This window comes from Electrophorus electricus, chromosome 15, assembly GCF_013358815.1.
Source record: "Electrophorus electricus isolate fEleEle1 chromosome 15, fEleEle1.pri, whole genome shotgun sequence".
Taxonomy (NCBI): Eukaryota; Metazoa; Chordata; class Actinopteri; order Gymnotiformes; family Gymnotidae; genus Electrophorus; species Electrophorus electricus.
Window position 1 is genome coordinate 4,642,007 of NC_049549.1, and position 20,976 is coordinate 4,662,982.

Here is a 20,976-nt window from a genome sequence, read left to right on the forward strand (position 1 = left end):
GTGGCTTGAATTGTTTGTTTGTTTGTTTGATCTAAGAATTGTTCTAGAATTATTAGTTGAAATAAACATAAAAATAAAAAAAGGGACAGAATATTAACTTAAATCTAAACATATTTGGGGTCATATAAGGTTATCTAAAAGGGGAAGGTAAAGAATTCTAAAAATTGGGCTTCTCATTTTAACATGTTAACATAAGCCCACTTCACATATAAATGTAGAGTACCGAAACATGTTGTCAATGTACTTACAGCATGACAATGTATTTTTTTATCTGCACATTGTTTTCCAGTTTAAGCCTATTATCTTTGGAATCAATTTGATCCCATTCAATATTTAATGTCTTTAAATAAATGATTGACAATTTTTTAGCTTCATATTTTATGTTAATTTTATTTTATTAAGGGCAAATCCAGAATAAGAGTCTTCAAAACGGTCCAGGGCCATAGAGCCAACTTGGAGAGTACGGGAACACATAGTAAGAAGGCAAAACATGAAAAGAGAAAGGATCATCGGACACAGAAAAACCCAGAACACTGGCTACGTCCAAAGAAATACAGGCAGTGTGAAAACACAGAGGCTAGAAAACAGCTATGTAAAGCAAACACAGAGGGCATATTTAATTTTAATATGTCTGTTTCAACTGAAAATGACTTCTAAGGAAAGGTTTTCTGTCAATGAGGTTTTGTCACAGCTCTTTGACCATGAAAGTGACATAGAGGAGGATGTGTCTGAGACAGAGGATGATATTGAGGAGGACCTGATTATGAGGCATCCTCCTCTGATGAGAATGAGACCCTCAGTGTTGACCCTCCTTTTGTCTCTCAACCACCAGCAAATACACTACCTTCCAAAAATGGAAACTTATTATGGTCCGTCTCCCCACTTGAACAACATGGTAGACTTAATTACCGTGTCGTACGCTTTGATGACAGAGAAACAAGGCAGAGCCGAGGAGAGCAATACAAACTCGCAGCAATACGGGATGTATGGGACAAGTGGGTTTAGTGATTACCCTTTCTTTACAATCCAGGCCCCACGTGACTGTGGATGAATGTCTGATTGCATTTTGTAGGTGCTGTCCCAGACAATACATGCTGTATCAAAATATGGGCAGCGTGTGATGCACAGTCCAGCTATGTCTGGAATATGCAGATTTACACTGGTGAATCCCCAGGGGAAGCACCTGAAAGAAAATCAGGGCATGAGGGTGGTACTTGACATGGCTGAAGGACTGAATGGTCATAACATTACATATGATAATTTTTTCACATCGTACACGTCGTAACAAATAGTTTTTAATTCCAAATGTTATATATAGCGAAAATATGTACTTAGAAATAATATAAAGCAATTAAAACACCAAAAAGATCTCTGATTTAGGTCAATCAGTAAGATTTCATGGTGATCTGCATTTTCTCGACAGTCACATAACAGGTATTCTGGATGTATAAGGGGGGGGGGGGGGGTGGAGTGGGGTGTGCTGAGGGTTAAAGGCTATTTAAGTAGTCAAAAAAAACAAAACAAACAAAGTATGTGACATAAACTTGGGTAACAATTTTAATTATAATCATTTTCTGGAGGTTTAAATTGCTGGGGTGAAATTGACCCCAAGGATAAAAGATGTTAGTAAATTTGAAGGTGACAGGAGGGTTAATATCTCACACTCACACACACACACACACACACACTCTCTCTCTCTCTACCCATACTTCCCTCTTTAACTGTTCACTCTTTAACTGTAAACATTTTAAAAAGTCAATTATGTTTTCTGCTTTATGTTTTATTTTGTCCTAATGTGCCTTACTTTAATGTCTCATTTCTCATATATCTCTGTTTTCTGGTGTTCTATTGCATTACATTTGCTGCCTACATTACTGTGCATTTGTAAGAATTTATGTTCATTCTTAAGAATTAATTGGAGAAGTTAGAAACCATGACAATGGCCCTTTCTGTTATAGGGTTGAAATCCCATCTCTAGACAAGCATTCCTTTCTGAGAAACTGTCACTATCTTGATCATATGTGTGATTATAGATCTTTGCACATTTAAGCCTGCCTCCAATACCACTTCATTTTTTAATTCTTATGAAGAATCAATCAATTTTACTGTAGTCAATGCAATAAAATAAATCCTTAAAGGCGGGACAAACAGCCATCTTCTACTTTTGAATCACACACACCTGTTCCTCCCACCCTGCCTGCCTCACCTGGAGACATCTAAACAAGCTTGCACGTGTCCATCACAAGGTCCAGCATGGGGATATATGAGAGGTGGAGTCTATCTTGACACAGACATCACCTGCAAAGCTGATTTTCTCACAAGACTGAAAGATACCAGACAGTCAGTACATGTCAAAAATGAGCTGAGGATGTATCAGGACCTCAAAATATGTTAATAAACTGCAACATCTCAGGAAAAATAATGTTTCCTCTTTTTTGAACATTAACATGGGACACATACATACACACACACACACACAATCAGTTTTGTGACAAATTAACTTTTTTTTTTTCTAAAGTGGGCTGTGTCCTGAGAAATTGCAAATACAAAATAACAAAATAGTATGTATAGGCCTATTTTATCAATACCAATAGTAAACTTTTTACAGTCCAAGTAAATGTTCATTTACATCATTACATCATTTCTTGGGCTGCTGTAGTCTGAACCTTGCTACATTTGAGTGATGCTCTCGACCCAGCAGTGAGCCTATCACATGTAAAAACTCCAGAAACCCCTCTGGGCATAATTACACTCAGATCAACACAACATCCACTACCATGTCTTTGTCTCAGCCTTGTTGAGGCTTGTCTACTCTCCAAAAAATATTTGACCCATGATAATCGAGTGCCATAGGTGTATGCTAACAGTTCCTTAAAACACATTCAGAACTTCTTTGGGGAAGGGGGATGCTGATTTGTGATGAGTCTTGTTTCCAAATTTTGGGGTGTGGGAAGATGATGATATCTCCCCTCTGACCCCTCGTCCTGGCTCCCCCTTGCCATAGAATTTGTGTTGTACCTTGTCAATAGAACAATTGAACAAGGTGCTAGTAACACCAACATCGTTGGTTCATTTCTGAGGGAGAACATACAAGGTTGTAGTGGAAGCTGCAGCCCCACTCTTAAGACTGCAGTTAACCCTAAAGTAACCCCAACACCCCTTGTGGAAGATCTCCTGATCAAGATACTAAGGAATACCTCTGGTCTCTGTTCTACTGCTCAACCGGACCGGACGAAAAGCCTTCTCATGAGCATGACAACGAATCCAAATTCACAAACGGAATATGTCTTCATTGACTCCAAGGAATGCAGCAAGATTTATTTGATTGTGTGAACTATGAATCAACAGTGCCCCTCAGTGACTATTACAGACTCCCCCATCTGGACTTATTAACCATGTATGGTCGAATAATGAATTGTGATATACATAACAGTCCCAATACGTTTAATTCTGAGTGAAATCTAACTAGCCATCATCACTGAACTATTATGAAACCCACTCTCTCCAAATTTATATTAACTTTTCTTATATCTTATCTCAGCCATTCATAAAATTAATATACCTGTCTTAGCCCTATTATACTAGTGTTTGCATATTAACCTTTATACTTATACTACTTTGTGATTTCCTTCTCAAGTATAACAGAGGAAGATTATTTAAATTAGTAATGTTTAGAACAGTTATAGCGCTTGTGTAATAATCACACTTTCTTTTTCTCTCTCTTTTCTATGCGTGTCTATCTTTATATCCAAGTCACACTCTCTATCCCTATGTAATGTGTCTCTTGATGGAAAATTTTCTGTTTTCTTTCATATAATTGGGAGCTTTATATTGATATACTGATAACATTTATACTGATATTGATGACGTTTATATTAAAAACGCTGACTTTCTATTTCGAAATACGCGGACTAAGGGCTCAGTTGAAATTAGTGTGATAAAACTTTCCTCACTTGTTATTGCTTAAAAAGACAACTGTCGCATAAGCCAAGTATCAATATTTAGTTGTTTTATTTCTGTTTCTTTCTGTTTTGTTTTGCTTCTTTTTTTTTATCTTAAACTTTTCCATCAAAGAGACGAGACAACGAAAGAATGAATGTACATGAATGATTCCTTCTCACGTAGGCGCTCACGAAACGGGCTTATAAAGGTAGATTATCTGGGACGCATTTGAAGTTGGATCCAGAAAAGGTGAATTTGGACAAGAATTAAGTAGTTAGAATAGCGTCTTATTTTATGTCTGTCTTGCATCTAGTGTGTTAGTTTCTCTTAACTTGTTTAATTTGCCTCCCACTTCCCCGTCAACGTAGTCAGTTTTTCTTTTTGTCGTTGGTATAATTAGAATGAATCCTGTCTGCTAACAGTAATTAAGGATAGTTTAGCTAACCTTAGTTTATACAGGTTAGCTAAACCTCCAGGACACGCTACAGCAGCAGTACACCTGTGGGCTACCTGGAACATCTACACACCAGCTTGGATTTCTCGAATTTCGGGGTAGACCTCAATAACTTGGACTAGTTCGCTTCGCTAATTCGGAATAACCTCTGCTGTGGATCAGGTTCAGAGGAAGGCACACGCTCGGCCTGAGATCCGTCGAACCGAAGCTCGCTCTTCGTGAGTGAACTGACCAGCCAGCTCTCATTAAGAGCTGTGGTTTCCATTCATATGCTAACTCTGGAGTGCGCAAATGAGCTGTATTTCCTGTAGATAATTCAGTCCAGATCAATATTTCCTCCCTTCCCCTCCAGTTAGGCTATATAGAGATGGGAATCTCATCTCCTCTCAGCCAACTCTTCAGTAGCCAGCTCTGTTAGCTCTTTGGATAGGTTAGTCTTAGTTAAGCTATAGATCGAAACCCTCTAGTTTACGCAAATATTTCAGTACCAGTCTCGTCCTCTGGCCTATGCAAGGGGTTACTATCAGTTATTCCTCACTAATCATTTTATTTCACATCTTATTTTATTTATTTGTTTTGTTCTTCTCAACAAAATAAATAAATACGAAGCAAGATTTATTAAGGGCAAATCCAGAATAATATTAATCAAAACGGCCCAGGGCCATTGAGCCAACTTGGAGAATACATAGTATTGGAGACACATAGTAACAGAGCAAAACATGAAAAGCAGAAAAAACAGAAAAACCCAGAACACTGGCTACGTACAATAAATAAATAAATACATAAATAAATAAATAAATAAATAAATGAATGAATGAATGAATGAATGAATGAATGAATGAATGAATGAATAAATAAATAAACAAATAAATAGAAACAGGCAGTGTGAAAACACAGAGTCTAGAAATCAGCAATGTAAAGCGAACACAGAGCCAAATAAATAAAAAGAAAACCAAGCAAAATAGTACATTTTTCTACAAACATGTTCCTGTCAGATCGATTAGCAGCAACACGCACATTTGGCACAATAAAGCCATCATGTGATTTGGCTGTGAATTCTAAATGTACCACTAGGTGGGGTGGTAAAACAATCATGCAAAAAGGCAGTTCACCATGACGTTTATCTGAAAGTTATTTTAAAGTAAATCTGATGTCATCTTCTAGAATCACACCAAGGTTGCTGTTGTCAGAAGTGGAGCTAGATTTCCGAGAAGTGTTTATTATTTAGCTCATTTTTCTTTTATTTCTTTCTGTACTACTAGGCTACAAATTAGAAATTCATCGTGTTCTCTTATTTAATATAGTAACATCAGGAAGTTATTAGAATATAAATTTTACATTGCTGAGCACAGGATTGAAAATTTAACTAATATCAATGGCATCATGTGAGCCACTGTAAGGGAATGGATATGTCTGCCCCTCACCCCTGTTTATTGCTTGTTAACACATAAAATTCAAACACAGTATTTCTATTTAATGTGTCCCCATCAGATATGCAAGAATGAAAATTATTGTAACAAAAATTGTTCCTGGGGGACAGATAGAAAATACTTCAGGCAACGGCACAGCTCCTAAATTGTATGACATCGAGGCATGAAGAGAATGAGAGATTTTACAGAATAATATGCCATAAATTGCCTCCTTCTCTGGTGATGATATCAAACTACACCAGAGTACAATAGTTGTTCCCTCCACTGACAGTTGGACACAAGCTGTATCGACTTGTGTGTGCCAAGGAGAGTAGTTACTGGTTTTGCTATACCAGCAAATTAATACACTACTAACATTTAGCCTATTTATGTCTAGAACTTTCCTGAAGCTGTGACTGTGTAGCAGTTCTTAAATATAAATCTATAACCACAGATGTGAGTTGGCTGTATATAAATTGCTATATAAACATTTGTATAAATATATAAACATAGCTTTATATTGTAATAAATACAGACATCATTAAATATTTTTCATGTCTAAATAACTTTAAATGTCAACACTATGGGATGTGTGTATGTGAACGTGTGATTGTTTTTCTGTGTGTTGAGTTCAAGAACAATTTCCCTGTAGGACAATTAAGATCATGCCATGTGATGTCATACACAGGAACCAGAGGCGGTTAGATGTGTATAATCTCTTTATTTAATCTTATTTCAGATAATTGTGGTCATAAACATTTGTAAAGGCCAAAGCACAGGCATACAGGGATACGATAGACAGGTGCATTATGTCATTCAGAAACAGGCAAAACTAAGATCAGACCCAACAGTTACCATAACACAAAATATGAATCAAAAGAACATGGAATAGAGCTGAACACTTTTGAGAGACCCCATCTAGATTTTGCAAAGAGCTAACAGGGGCTACATATTCAGTGACAGGGATAAACGGAATCACCAACAAGACCCAGAGGCAGGGAGTGGCAAGAAAAGGAAAACTGCTGGAGAAGGAAAGGATTTGACAGAAGTGAACATGCTGGTGCAGTAGCTCAGGTTAGGGGCTCTAAAGCAGTAATGCTGAAAATCAGTTTCAACTGCTAGATGAGCTCATTTGGTACAGTTAGATGTATATTTTTGTGAGGATACTTGATCACAAAAGGAGAAAGCACATCAGGCAAGTATATTGACTATCAGGCTGCTGTTTAAAGTGATTGTGCATTCACTAAATTCAGCTCTTTGCTCACCTTCCCCTATCACAGTACATATTTCCTGAAATGGTCTAACTTCCTGTTTAAGATACAGCTAATTTGAGGGCAGGGCTTCAGCACTTAGTCTGGAGAGGAAACAAAGTAATACTTTCTGTAATTAATGTAGAACTGAAGTGGGCTGTTTACTCAGAGATTTAAGACATTGACTTTCTACACGCTGAAAACACCAAGTAAGTTCCATTGCCTTTTGTTATTTGCTGGAATTTGCCATTTTAATGCATTTAGTTGACATGAAAATATATTTTATGCGATATAATAACCACACGAGCTGCTGGTGCACCATAAAGACAAAATTAATTATAATTACATTTTTAGTTACATTAAAAAAAAAAAATTACTTACAATCAGGAAACCAAGAAGTGATCATCTTATCAGAGTATCTGTAAATTAAACATGTCCTAGGCATACCAATTTGTGTAGTTAATAGCAGGTGTCTCCTGTGGAAGAGCATATTTATTCATCACACAAAAAAGACTTGTTGAACATTTAAATACCCACTGCACAACAACTAATATTTGTTTAATGATAAAATTATTGTGAAAAATGATCTTGTATGAAGTTTACACAAACATATGAATGAGATTGTGTTTTTTCTGTCTGTTAGTGTAAATGATGTGGTGACAATTGTGTGACACCCAATTATCTGCTCAGCAAGTGCCCACATAAAAATACCCCTCTAAGATAAATATACCTGTAAGGGGGGGGGGGTATTGTTTATTTTGTTTTTATTATTGTTGTACTGAGTATTAAATACTCCACTTGCCAGCATTCTTTAACGTTTCGCGCCAGCTTTCTGGTTGGAACATTTTCGCTGACCTACCCGTGATAAGGAGGAGCAAATAGACTGGGAGATGTGAAGCCTTTCCCCCCTGAACTTACGATGTTTGGAGACTTCATATACGCAGTGTATAGATCCCAAACTGTAACTTTCCGCCCCCCGCTTTCTGTCCAGTTTAACGTTGTTTGTTAGCGTGAAAGTACAGCCCTCTCTCCGCGTTGTTTGTTTTGTATTCTCCACACTACTGCCCGTGTTTCTGGGCTAAGAGGACCGGAGTCTCATCAGAAACCGTCGCCCTTGTGTGCGAAGCGAGAGGAGACGCGGTCCGTTGCTTGTTTACGGCTCATCTCCTTATGTGTCACGGACTCGCGCGTTGTTGTTAAAGTGTAACTACATAATTCAGTCATTCATTGTACTTCTGTTGAATCCTTAGAGCCACGGAGCACATACTGTTGTTTGGTGATTTGTTTTCTGTTATTTTGCTATTTCTTTCTTTTTTGCTGGGTTTATAAAATTGTCAATTTTGGGTTATTTACTAACCTGTGTATCGTTAAGCACTTAGGGTTTAAAAGCAGTTTAGTATCGGATTAATTTACTGTTGATTTATGTAAATACGCAGTTATTTACTACTTCTGATATGAGACACATTTTTTAACAGTCTGACAAGTTTGCTGCTCCAGAATGCATGTCCACAAAAGATTGGCATTTTGCTGGCTGTATCTTCAAGGTACATTTCTAACAATTCATATTTCTGAAACTTTGTTGTTATGTTATACTTCCATTTATTGCTGTTTGCAATAGTGCATTAGTAATAAATAAATAGCAATAAATGAGGCTCTCTTTACTGTTTTAACCACTGCATGCCTCAGCTGACTGATATTCATCTTTCATCTTCCAGTGATCTTTGCCTCTGTGCTTTCTGATGTATGGAAGGCAGAGGTTGTTTCTGAAATTGAGGCACTGGTCACTTCTTGTGTTGTGATACCCTGCAAATTCCAATACCCTGGCACCCAACTTCCGGACTCACGAGTGAGAGGAATCTGGCACAAACAGAAAAATCAGAGAGAAATCATCTATCACGAAGATTCAACAAATGTTGTAGAGAATTTCAAGGGGCGCACAAAACTGCTTGGCAGTTTGGGTCAGAAAAACTGTACCTTGGAGATAGATGACATTAGAAATCATGACAACGGCCCTTTCTGTTTCAGGGCTGAAATCCCAACTATAGACAAATATTCTTTTGAAGAAAAATGTGTCAGCCTCTCAATGTTGTGTAAGTAGAGTCCCCCACATCATTGTCCTCTGTTCAATTTCTGGTTCACAGGACGTGGTCTTCCATCCTAAAATATCCAGAGTGGTCTTGCGGTCAGAAAACAAGCATCAATGAAGAACTGGCGACACAAAATGTGCATGTCAAAGGATTTCTAAATTTGGCTTGATATTTTTACATTTTTTGCCTGATTAAAATATTGTGGATATTTATAATGGGGTTTTACACAACCCAAATAATATTAAAATGGGATATTATTAAAATATAAACAATCTGCTAGCTTTATCTTTCACTTATCAAGACAAAGAAATTTGGCTGATGGCAATATTAGTAGATGTGGTTATTCATTTAATTCATTTTTCCTCATATTCTTTTTTGTTTTACATACAGGAAATATGACTTTGAAAAGCATGGAGGAATAAAAATAGCTCAAAGTTAAGAAAATGCCCTCGTTTATAGTTAAAGATTCAGTAATTGCAGATATTCTTTCACTAGACTGCATTGGCCTGTATTTTATAAGATAATAATATTGATTATTGCAATTTTTTTCTAGTGGATCAAACTGATAAAGCAAGATATTGACAATCATCTTTGTAGTAGTGATAGTGTCTATTAACAGACAATCTGGGTTAGTTTTAATATATTTAACACTATATGAACTTTAATAGATTAATTTAACATGCATAAACTAAATATCAAGCAAAACCAATCCATATAAATTATTTTATTTCACTTTGACAAAACAATTTCATGAAAGCTATATTCCCACTAAAGCAGTAGCTATGGCATATCTACTTGAGGGGCATCACAGCTTTGAGACTCTGTAACCCTGGGTTTTCCTCTTCTATGTGGCTACATTGCAATACGTTTTTGTTCCCTTTTGTTCTTGGTTCTATTTTCATACTAAAGGCTAAATATTAGGCTGTAAAGGAGATGGAATCCTTAAATGGAAATAATAACCATGTCATTGTACTCGTTTGTAGCAAATCCCAGAGAACCAGTGCTGGAACAAAAGAAAATGTACTTTGTGGAGGGACAACATGCCCTCTTCAAATGTTCTGTGAGGCACACTTGCCCCTCCCACCCCCCCAAACTCACTTGGAGCCGTTCAGAAGGTGAGGTCCATTATAGCCACAATAAAATTCATGAAGGCACTTGGCAGGTGGAGGCTCTTCTGTCCTTCACAACAAAAGAGCAGGACCATAACACAGAAATCAGATGCAAAGCTGTTTTTCATGGAAACAAGGAGACTGAATCTAAATTCGAGATGTTTGTTAAAGGTAAGGCAAGAAAAGCTCTATATCTTTCAATCATCATCTTTGTGGTGCTGTTTGCTTCTGTAAGACAAGCTGAGAATAGAAGAGGAACGAATATAGTATCCTAATAAACAATATGCATATTAAAGACTCCCCGCTCGGGATTATTCTTGGATATTTAGATTTAAAAAAATTAACAGAAGATTAACCACACCTGTTCCAGTAATAACTTAAGGGTTATTACTTGACTTGGATGTTAAATGTGCCCTGACAGTGGTGATTGGTTGGCAGTAGCGTTCACACTTATAAAAGGTTTTCGCTGTCTTCTTAAAAAATAGTAGCAGAAACTCCGAATGATTAGCATACCATTAATGTAATTTTTTTGGAGCTCTGTGATGATTTTAGTTTAACTTTTGTGTTTGCAGAAAAACCAAATATCCTTCACTTCATTATTCCAGTCATATCTGTGGTTGGAGCTATCATTTTTTTTGTAGTGATGGGTTTCTTTGTGATCAAGAAGTACAAGTGAGTCTGAAAAAAATCTGATTTCACCTCTAAATATTGTAAACAGATTATTTTATGTATACAGCACTGATTCATGGCATTAGTTATATTTTTGTTCCTCCTGCAATCCAAATGCCTTGTTAAAGTACATTAAGAAAATGTAATCAAATGACAGTAATTTGTGTGCTTTTTTAAAATGACTAAACTTACCACCAGGAGACAGATTCAAGAGCTCCAATCTAGAAATGAGAATGGGTAAGTAAACAATGATTGCAATGTAGTTTGAGTGGTCTTGCTACATAAATTCTATATTTCAATTCACAAATAATAAATTGTTTGTTTTTCTTTTAAGTATAATGTTTGTTAACCTTTCTGGTACACAGATTATGGAGTCGCATCTCTAGAGTGTCCAGAAGGTAAACATAGACATAAAAAGTGTAGCAGTTGATCTGATTCCTAATACATAGCAGGCAAAATGCATATATGTGTGTGTGACTTTCTGACTGTTTTGTCTCACTGTGTAATCACCAGATTCAGGTCAGTGAACTAGACATTTCCTGGAGAGAACTACAAGGATGAAGGCCTGGTCCACTAAAAACTAACCTCATGGGTCTTGCAGGTGATTTACATCCATGGACATAAAACAGAAACCAAAAGCGATGGGGAACTCCAAAATACATCTTGGGCATAACACGTTCTATATCTTGGTCCTATTTAAGTACAGGTGTTCATCAGTGCGCTGTGATTCTCTGTAGATGTAGTCTTAACTCAGTAGTCATGGCTGTCCTTTTAGAAGTTGGTAATATTCAGAAATTTTAAGTAAGGAAAAGAGCATGCAGATGTAGGAAGAATGGAATGAAGAAGCAGTGGAGGACTAAATTGTTGTACTTTTACATTTATTCCTAGATATTTACAGGAACACATCTATAATGAAATGTGAAGTAGAAGAAGCCCATCTCATGTGTTTTTTCCACTACTCTGATTGGTGTTTGCTTAGAATTCTGAGATATTTCTACTTGCTGACATTTACAGTAATTATATCTAACATGATCTCTGCTCAGAACTTTTTCTGTTCCTCTTTTAATGCAGGGGAGGATAAAGATGCCACTTAAAAAAATTATTTGTTTGTGAACGAGCACCCAGTCCTACTTCCAAAATTGCAGACATGCAACCAGTTACAAAGACAACAAATATTCCTGACACTATATTCTAAAAATTGTTTATATAGATGCTTAAAATGTATATGTTGAAAACACAGTTATCATGGATTTGTAATCTGATGTGGTTAACCCAATGAAAGGAAGCATCTTCTAAAGAAGTCCATAAAGAAAATATACGGACATATTTTTTCAAAATCTGATTTCATTGTTTGCACACAAAATAGATTTCATGCCAATAGCTTCAACTGCTACAGTGGTCCAACAGAAGTTTATCCTTATTGCATTCATCAGGGCTTTAAGGACAATATCATATGTTATCTCTGTATGAATTAGGACAGTGTGGCTTGAATTGTTTGTTTGTTTGTTTGATCTAAGAATTGTTCTAGAATTATTAGTTGAAATAAACATAAAAATAGAAAAAGGGACAGAATATTAACTTTAATCTAAACATATTTGGGGTCATATAAGGTTATCTAAAGGGGAAGGTAAAGAATTCTAAAATTGGGCTTCTCATTTTAACATGTTAACATAAGCCCACTTCACATACAAATGCAGAGTGTACTTTGTTACAGAAACCACAGGAGGCCGGAGACTGGCATGGATGTTGTCAATAAGTAAGTATACTGATTAGTTTTACATAATTGATAACTAATATTTCTGAGGGCCCTCAATAAGTTAAAGCCTTCTGTAAATGGCACATCTAAGTGTTTAGGAAACATTAGCTTCATCTTACACATATGTACTGATACCACTCTTTCAGTCTTCTTTAAAATCGCTATCAGAATGTAAATGAAGGTTTTATGTTTAAAATGTGTTATTGGTGATTAAACATAAGAGGAACTTAAATTTAAAATACCACCTAGTCTCACAGGTAATAGAATTAAGAATTGTAATTTGCTGTTACTTTGGTACTTGTCGTGGAATCAAAAATAAAATCACATATGACTTTGGTTTTGTTTTTCTAAACAATTAAAATCATATATCAGCTGTCTGCTAAGAGATTTTCTATATTATTTCTGGTTAGAGATAAGCTAAAATCCTGTAACAGTATTTATAAAAGTATTATATGCGTCTCATTTTCTTAAAATTAAATTGTCTTATAATGCTCATAGATCAAACAACTGTATGGACACTATGTCTGGAATGACTGGATTCTCAAAACCTCACTTTCCATCTCCAAAGAGGTAGCGTGCATTTTCATTACTTGAACTAATGTTGGTAATTAATACATGAATGCCACAAACATAAAACATAAAAGCACATGTATTAAAACTATATAAACAAACAAATACATAAATGCACCAGAATATAATTACGTTCATTATTTTTCCTTTAAGAATTTAAATCTTTTTATGTTTTTTTTTCCATTTATTTTTATAAATGTCACAGTGAGCAAAAAAATTACAACAGATCAGAGGTCACATGTTCAGCAGTAAGTGATCAAAAAACAAATCTCTTCACATTCAGCATTTTGTGTTTCTGTGTTAATGACCTTTTACTGCATTTTTTTTTCTAGCTTATCATTTATATGTGGTAAAATTTATATGTGGTTACATTTTACAACAAAATGCTCTAATAAATAGTAGCTCACTAATTATATCATTGGTTTATAGGTATTGATAAATGCTATAATTTAATGACTAAACATTTATTTGTAGATCTTGGCAATAACATGCAGTAGCCTACTACTGGGCATTTATGGCAGTCATGAGACACCCAGTGATCATAGATTAATTATATTAAGTAGGTTAAGATCATTAAATAAATAGATAGTGTTGAACATTTTATGTATTATATTATGTATTTATTTATTATTGTAATTTAAGCTATGTTTAATTTAGTCCTTCTATTTAGAATACTGCTGACTGTGAAAACCACCTTCTTACAGAACTATGATGATGATTACACCAACACAGCTGATCTCAACGTATATGGCAACCTGTAATGGCGTAGAGACAACCATTCCATCAATGTTGTATGTTGCTTCTGTCTTATTTTGTGTTAGTTTACTGGTGTCATGTCACATTTCATTCATAGTATAATCATGTTCAAAAGGCTGAAATATGAAAGTAATATCTCCCCACACAAATTTTTTTTATAAAGAAACAACAAATGTAAATGAAAGCAATGTAAATGATCATGAAAATGCAAGCAAATGTGTGGTATTCATTAGTAGCAGTATTAGTAAAGAATATTTTAAAAATGGGCTTATCATGTTAATAGGGTGTCAGTGTATCTATTACATAACATTGAATATTTTTTTCTGCGCATTTTTTTCCAGTTCAATATCCCACACTCACCCACACACATATACTCTCTCTCTCTCTCTCTCTCTCTCTCTCTCTCTCTCTCTCTCTCTCTTTCGCTCTCTCTCTCTCTCTCTCTCTCTCTTTCTCTCCCGCTCTCTCTGATCTCCAGTCTCTGTCTCTAATACTCTTTAACTGTAAACATTTTAAGAAGTCATTTATATTTTCTGCTGTTTCATTTGTTCTATTTTTGCCTTTCTTCAATCTCTTAATTATCATATATGTGTTTCCTGGTTTTCTATTACATTACATTTACTGGCCCCATTTTTGTGCATGTATTAGAATTTATTATGCTAATATAATGAAATAGCGTTTTTATACATGTTTCACTTTCTCATGCTGTCTTTTTTTTACTGTGCACTCTCCTAGAGTGATCACACCCAACATGAGCAATAAATTTATACCTGGTAATTTCACTGCAGTTCTTTAATTCATTGCAAGAAAAAACAACCATCTGGGGTTGTTTTTTCCCCCCTGTTTCAGATGTCTCCTTCAGTGTACTATGAATTCATAAATGCCTACCCAACACCTGATAGAGGACCTCTCCAAAAGAGGCCTTTCATTGAGACAGCTTGCTATAAGATAAAATAATCAGGACAGGATTACAATTAAAGTACAAAAGTACAAAATTAAATATTTACTGTTTAATTCTGACTTCTACAAGTGGTGTTTAAATGTAGTCATCTTACTGGGTCTCTGTTCCAAATTTTCTGTGAGCCTCAATAATAAATAACATTGAAGTTATTTGAATGTGAGAAATATGCCTTTCAGTGTGTCCTTATATTGATACACTTCAGAAAGCAACTTTGGTCCAGTTAGGGTGTTTTTATCATATATGTTTTTATGATATGTTTAGTCTTTCCTGTCATACTGACAAATACTATGACTCTGTTGAAGTTGACAGGGAGCTAAAAACATCCTTAATGAAACAACTAAACCAGACAGAGTCAAACTGACTAGTCATTTGTAAATAGTTAAATTTTGATTATTGCATGTTAAGCTTTCAAGCTAAAAATCCAATGGAAATCTCCAGTGAAAAACTTTTACTCACACTAACTTTGTCTAATTCTGGCCCCAAGTGGCACAAACTACAAGAATGAAAATGTCTGGTAAATGGGACAAACAAATATATTAAGCCTATTCAGGGACACCTCCAGGGGTTTTGGGATCCATGAAATCATACTACGTTGGGCCCTACCATTTCAGCACTACAAGGATTTTTAGGGTCAGAGGTCCTTAGAATCATCCAAACTCTGCATCCATACGGTGCCCCTGAGTTTAAATCTGACTGAAGAAAGGAAGCTGTTGAAATGGTCTTAGTAGCATTCTTTTTTATATCACCTATTTAGGGCTGTGTGGTATGAGCTCTTGTTTACAAGTTTGCCAAAGCATCCAGTGGAACTTAAGTCCCACACATTTCTCACACACTATAAATTCAACACTATATGTACATTTATGCACAAATTACAAAATGTATTATATGCACAACAAAATGCCTCATAGCACATTTATATGTGGAAATGTAGAAACCTAAATTAATCTGCTCCTTGCCCACTAGAACACACGTGATTTACACATGTGTATGTCTAAGTATGTATAAGTATGCAGTATGCGCGTCTGTTGAACTGTAGACATACTTCCATACTCTACTCCAAAAAAAAAAAGAACTTTGGAAATAATGTTGAGGACATTAATGAGTCTCTCTTGCTTTTTACTCATTTTAAATCATTTTAGTGAGCTGTTCTAATGAATAGGGGTCAATACACTAGTATAATCACCTTACGTTATACTGCCATTACTCGCTTGATATTGATTGGCGAAATCACTGCAATATATTTGACTACAACCCTTGCAAATATATGCTATGTTAATTATGTGTAGTAGGGTGACTAACTCTGACCTAGTGGCCCAGCCCAGGTTGGGCTTTTACATCATGGACTAATTTGTAGCCAACTGTATTATCTCCAAAGTAACATTTGTGTTGATTGAATTGCAGCTTCAGCTTGTACATTGCTCTTTTCACAATATGTACTTTATATTCCAATATAAATGTGTGCATATTACAGTGCACACATATATTCTTCTCTTTGGAATGCCATGTAGGTAAGCAAGCAGAATTTCCATGTAGAAATAAAAACACTCTATTACAAAAACTGTTATGACATGTAATACATAAATTAAAAGTGCAGTAGTCGTATTTATTACTGTTGTTCTTTAAGCAGGTTACTGGATATATACTAGTTCACTTTCTGTCAAACTTATGTAAATTCCCTTGTAATCAATATCTGCCATATCCACTGTCAAGCACATCACAGATGTACAGTGGTGTTAAAAAGTGTTTGCTCCCTTCCTGATATCTTATTTTTTTGCATATTTGTCACACTTAAATGTTTCAGATCATCAAACAAATTTAAATATTAGACAAAGATAACACAGTACTGTATTTAACTGGGTTTAGATAATTGAGTGGTTAAAGGCTAGAGAAACCGCAGAGAGCATGTGTTTTCCAGCAGAGAGCTCTGCTGTACAGAATCTCAAGTTGGTTTTTTTTAATGGAGTGGGTTAGGGGTATCACTTCCTTTTATCTCTGAACTCTGTTTCTCCGACAAAGACAATTTAAGCAGCAAACATGTTCACACATGCATATCAATGCATGTAAAATGTGGAAGTTATTAGGAGAAAGGTCAGGAGTTTAAAAATAGGCCTATATTTGCATTATATTTGCATTAAAGAGAAGTACAAAAATGTACTATGTACTGAGATATAGATTTGAAAGATTATTGCTAACTATATGTGATATCAGTGTGTGTTCAGAGAAAGCTTAATATGTTTTTGTGCTGTCAGACCTAGTATTTACTCTTGAAAAAGGCTCATCTCAGATCGCAATGGATTTTTTCCAGTTCCCTTTAATATTCATTGCCTTTTTATTGAATTCGCCATGACAGATGGGTCAGAGAATTGTCTAGAAATAAACAAATAAACAATATTTCAAATAAATAAAGAAGCAAAACAGTTAACACTAAATATCGTAGTTCTTAAATGTTCCGAATACACCCTTCCTTACAATGTTAAGTCATAAGAACATCTCACAGCTGACACTCCAGATCACATATGAAAGCTGTGTAACGTGGAACAATCACGAGGATGCATACGCTGAGGTTTATTGATTTATTGAGGGCAAATCCACAATCAGAGTCATTAGAATGGCTAGGAGGGGCCAACTGTGACAAGCTGAGCCCACCATCAGAAAGATTTACATCTCATCCCATGGCTTAGCTAACTGTTCTTCTGGATCAGTAAAGATGATGCTGTGGTGGTAGGGCTGTGGCTCAGTGTCTATGGGCCAGACAGGCAGCCTGGGTGAACCATCTGGTGATTCAATACCGGTTGCTCTTGTGTGGGTTAATAACAGCCCACTTGTGAACCAACTTCTCTCCCAGAAGACTGCCAAATATCTGAAAGAAAAAGAGACCCTTTCCTCTGTCAGAGCAACAGAGAGTTGCAAACCAGATAAAAAATACTAGAAAGCCAGTTTGTGTCTTTTTTCAATTATTATAAAGAGCTACCAGTCCACCCTGCCTCCCTTCCCACACCTGGAGAGATACTCTGGTAACTTATGATTCTCGGTTCAGGCATGGGGCATCTAAAATTCCTTAAAACCATAATCAACAAGATCGATAATATGATCAATATTAAAATCAGTACAATAATCAATAATGTATTATATTAGAGTACTGTTGTGGCTAATATAATGCTTTATTATAATACATCATGTCTCCATGATCTGGAGACATAATGTCTCTGCATTACAGTACATAGTGAAAATGTACAATTCTGGGTGACTTGGAGCCAATCACATCCTTTTGCACACTCTTTACAAGGGTCAGGTAAATCAGTAATAAAAAATCTAATAGAAAGAGGAGTGGGAATGAAAACTTGTTGATATTGAGTTTAGACTGATCACTTTGCATTAATAAATCTGTTTGACCAGTGTTCTGACCATCACAAAACAGTTAAGCCACAGCAACTTCACTATTCAAAAAAAAAAGAAAAAAAAAAGGTAGATGTGCTAAAAATGGACACAATTTAACAAAGATGGCATTTACAACAATAAACAAGTTTGTGTGCTTGTTATGATTTCATCTAGGCTGTGAGACTGTAACAAGGCATGAAATAATGTCTACCAAGTGTGTGTTGAATTAAGAAGTGAAACCCAGGAAATGGATTCACATACAGCTAGTGTATTGTACACAATATATATATATATATATATATATATATCTATATTGAAGCACTTTGCTCGCACAGCTCATGAAGGACCTCTATCAAAACATTGTTTCTCTGGAAGCTCTGTGTACTTTACTGCAAGTTTGAATCTCTCTCGCTCCAGTTTGTACCAATTGTGTAAACACATACAACTAGTACAAATCTCTTTGAAAGTGATCCTAGACCAAAACAACTAACAAACCCACACAAGAAACAAAACACATTATTACACTCACTCCCTCACACAAAAACAAGGGCAAAACCTCAAGCCCAACCAAAAACTGCAGCCACTCCCTACCCACAGTACACAACACCAAAACACTCTATACAAATGTACAACAGTTGCCAAAGTAAGAAGGGGAAATGCAAACTCAGAGTCCATGTAATGGTGAGTGGTAAGGGGGTGGACGCATGTGCGGAGAAGAGCGAGATTTATTCAGGGCAAATCCAGAATCAGAGTCCTTAAAGCAGTCCAGGGTCAAAGAGCCAATATGGATAGTATGTGGATACATAACAAAAAACACACAAAGGCAAAAGGGAAGCGCGCTATAACAAAGACTAGGGAAACTCGGGGCTAAACAAAACAGCATAACAAAAACGAAGGCTTTGGAACACAGATTCAAACAACAACCACAACACACATTCACATTCATTGAACAGCCGCGACCAAGGCACACAACAGGGTTTAAATACATGAACTAAAGGTAGAAACGAGGGACAGGTGTAAGCAATCAAATGACGGGCGGAGAAAATGAAACTATGGCATGGAACTAAAATACACAAGACAGGGAAAACACTGAACAAGGAAGCTAGGAGGGACTGGTCGTGACAGTACATCCACCCCCAAAGCGCACAACACTGGGGCACGCAAAAACAGTAACCACCAAAACACAGGACTAGGACAAGAGACCAACAGGAACAGAACGAGCAAGATGCCGAGCAGGGACAGGACCCAGACGAGACACAGGAGCAGACAGGCCAGAAACAGGAACCAAACACGGGACACGACGAGGAACAGGCACTGGAACAGGAGCAGACACAGGAACCTGGGCAACAGGAGAAGACTGAACAGGAGCAGAAGCAGGAACCGACACAGAAACCGAAGGAACAGGAGCAACAGGAAAAGAATCAAGAGCAGAAACAGGAGAAGCAGTAGGAGCAGACGTGGAAGCAGAACCAACAATAGAAACAAACTGAGGGCAAGAAAATTGCCAGGAGGAAGGACGAGGAGTACAAAAACGCAAAACAGACCAGGCCAGGGACAAAGGGACAGGAAAAACAATGGACACAGGCACCGGAACAGACACATGGTCGGGCTCAGGGACAGAAACAAAGGGTGACACAGGAACCAAAACGGGCAAAGAAACGGGCACAGGGACAGACAACACAAAAGGAGCAAAAACAAAACCAGGCAACGGAGAAGGCAAAAATAATGGAGCAGCAGGAACAGACAACAACGGAGACACAGGTCGGGGCAGGACAGGCGGGAACCCAAGGGCAGAGGCAGCAGAAGACACAGGTTAGGACGGGATGAGCAGGGAACATGAAGCCTGAGAAACAGGAGGCCGGTCTGCGGACACATAGGAGTCAGACAACATGGCAGTGGCAGTCTTTTGAGGCACAGAAGAGCTTAGAGGAGCAACCACTGGGACAAGTCTGGCACAGGAACAGGAACCGGTGGGTCCAGAGGTGCAGCTGCGGCCAACAGCAGTGGTGGGTCTGGAGGTGCGGCTACAGGAACAGACCTCCTAACAGGACGGGCGGTGTCTCTCATGCCGGGAACAGGCTCAGGACGGGCGGCGTCTCTCATGCCGGAAACAGGCTCAGAACAGGCGGCGTCTCTCACGCCAGGAGCAGGCTCAGAACGGGCGGCATCTCTCACACCGGGAACAGGCTCAGGACGGGCAGCATCTCTCATGTCAGGAACAGAAACATACTGGGTGACTTGTGGGATAGCCACAGGCACTGGTGGGGTGACCCTGGAGGAACACACAGACACAGAACCCTCTCGGCGGCTCCCAAGGCTCACACAAGCGATAGGGAGCTCACAGTAGTGCTTTAGTGCACACCGAGTGCCTAGCCATGAATTGTCTGTGCATTCTCTCCGCCTACTCATGTCTTGCGCTGCTGGCCTCTCCTCCTGCAGCTTTGGTCAAGACGGGCAGACTCTGGGCGCTTACCTGGGATCTCGTTGTTGTCAAAACACACCTGCTTTTTCCGGAAACAACGAGATGCCTGTGTACCCACAGCGCCACGGTATTTGCTGTCTCTGGTTTGGTGGCGCTGAGACGTAACACACTCAGACTGTGGAAACAGCCGGAGTTTCGTCCCAGCGGAACAAC

The 20,976-nt window shown here is 37.3% G+C and overlaps 1 protein-coding gene across 9 annotated transcripts; it reads left to right on the plus strand.

Moving 5' to 3' along the window:
* The first annotated feature begins 3,551 nt into the window (after nt 1–3,551).
* On the plus strand, nt 3,552–14,384 carry LOC113588912 (myelin-associated glycoprotein-like). Of its 9 annotated transcripts, none has more exons than XM_035534455.1 (12): nt 3,552–4,191; nt 8,531–8,599; nt 8,771–9,145; nt 10,126–10,422; nt 10,824–10,923; nt 11,119–11,157; nt 11,286–11,318; nt 11,434–11,439; nt 12,635–12,676; nt 13,175–13,246; nt 13,452–13,494; nt 13,951–14,384. In XM_035534455.1, the coding sequence occupies exons 2-12, from the start codon at nt 8,554–8,556 to the stop codon at nt 14,005–14,007; spliced, it is 1,110 nt and encodes a 369-aa protein (XP_035390348.1). In that variant the 5' UTR covers nt 3,552–4,191; nt 8,531–8,553; the 3' UTR covers nt 14,008–14,384. The 9 variants fall into 9 exon arrangements, 8 of the variants coding, with proteins under 8 accessions (XP_035390348.1, XP_035390346.1, XP_035390349.1 ...); XM_035534453.1 differs by lacking the exon at nt 3,552–4,191 and adding an exon at nt 7,192–7,264; XM_035534456.1 differs by lacking the exon at nt 3,552–4,191 and adding an exon at nt 7,192–7,264 and having other exon boundaries at nt 10,126–10,257.
* Nucleotides 14,385–20,976: the final 6,592 nt, after the last annotated feature.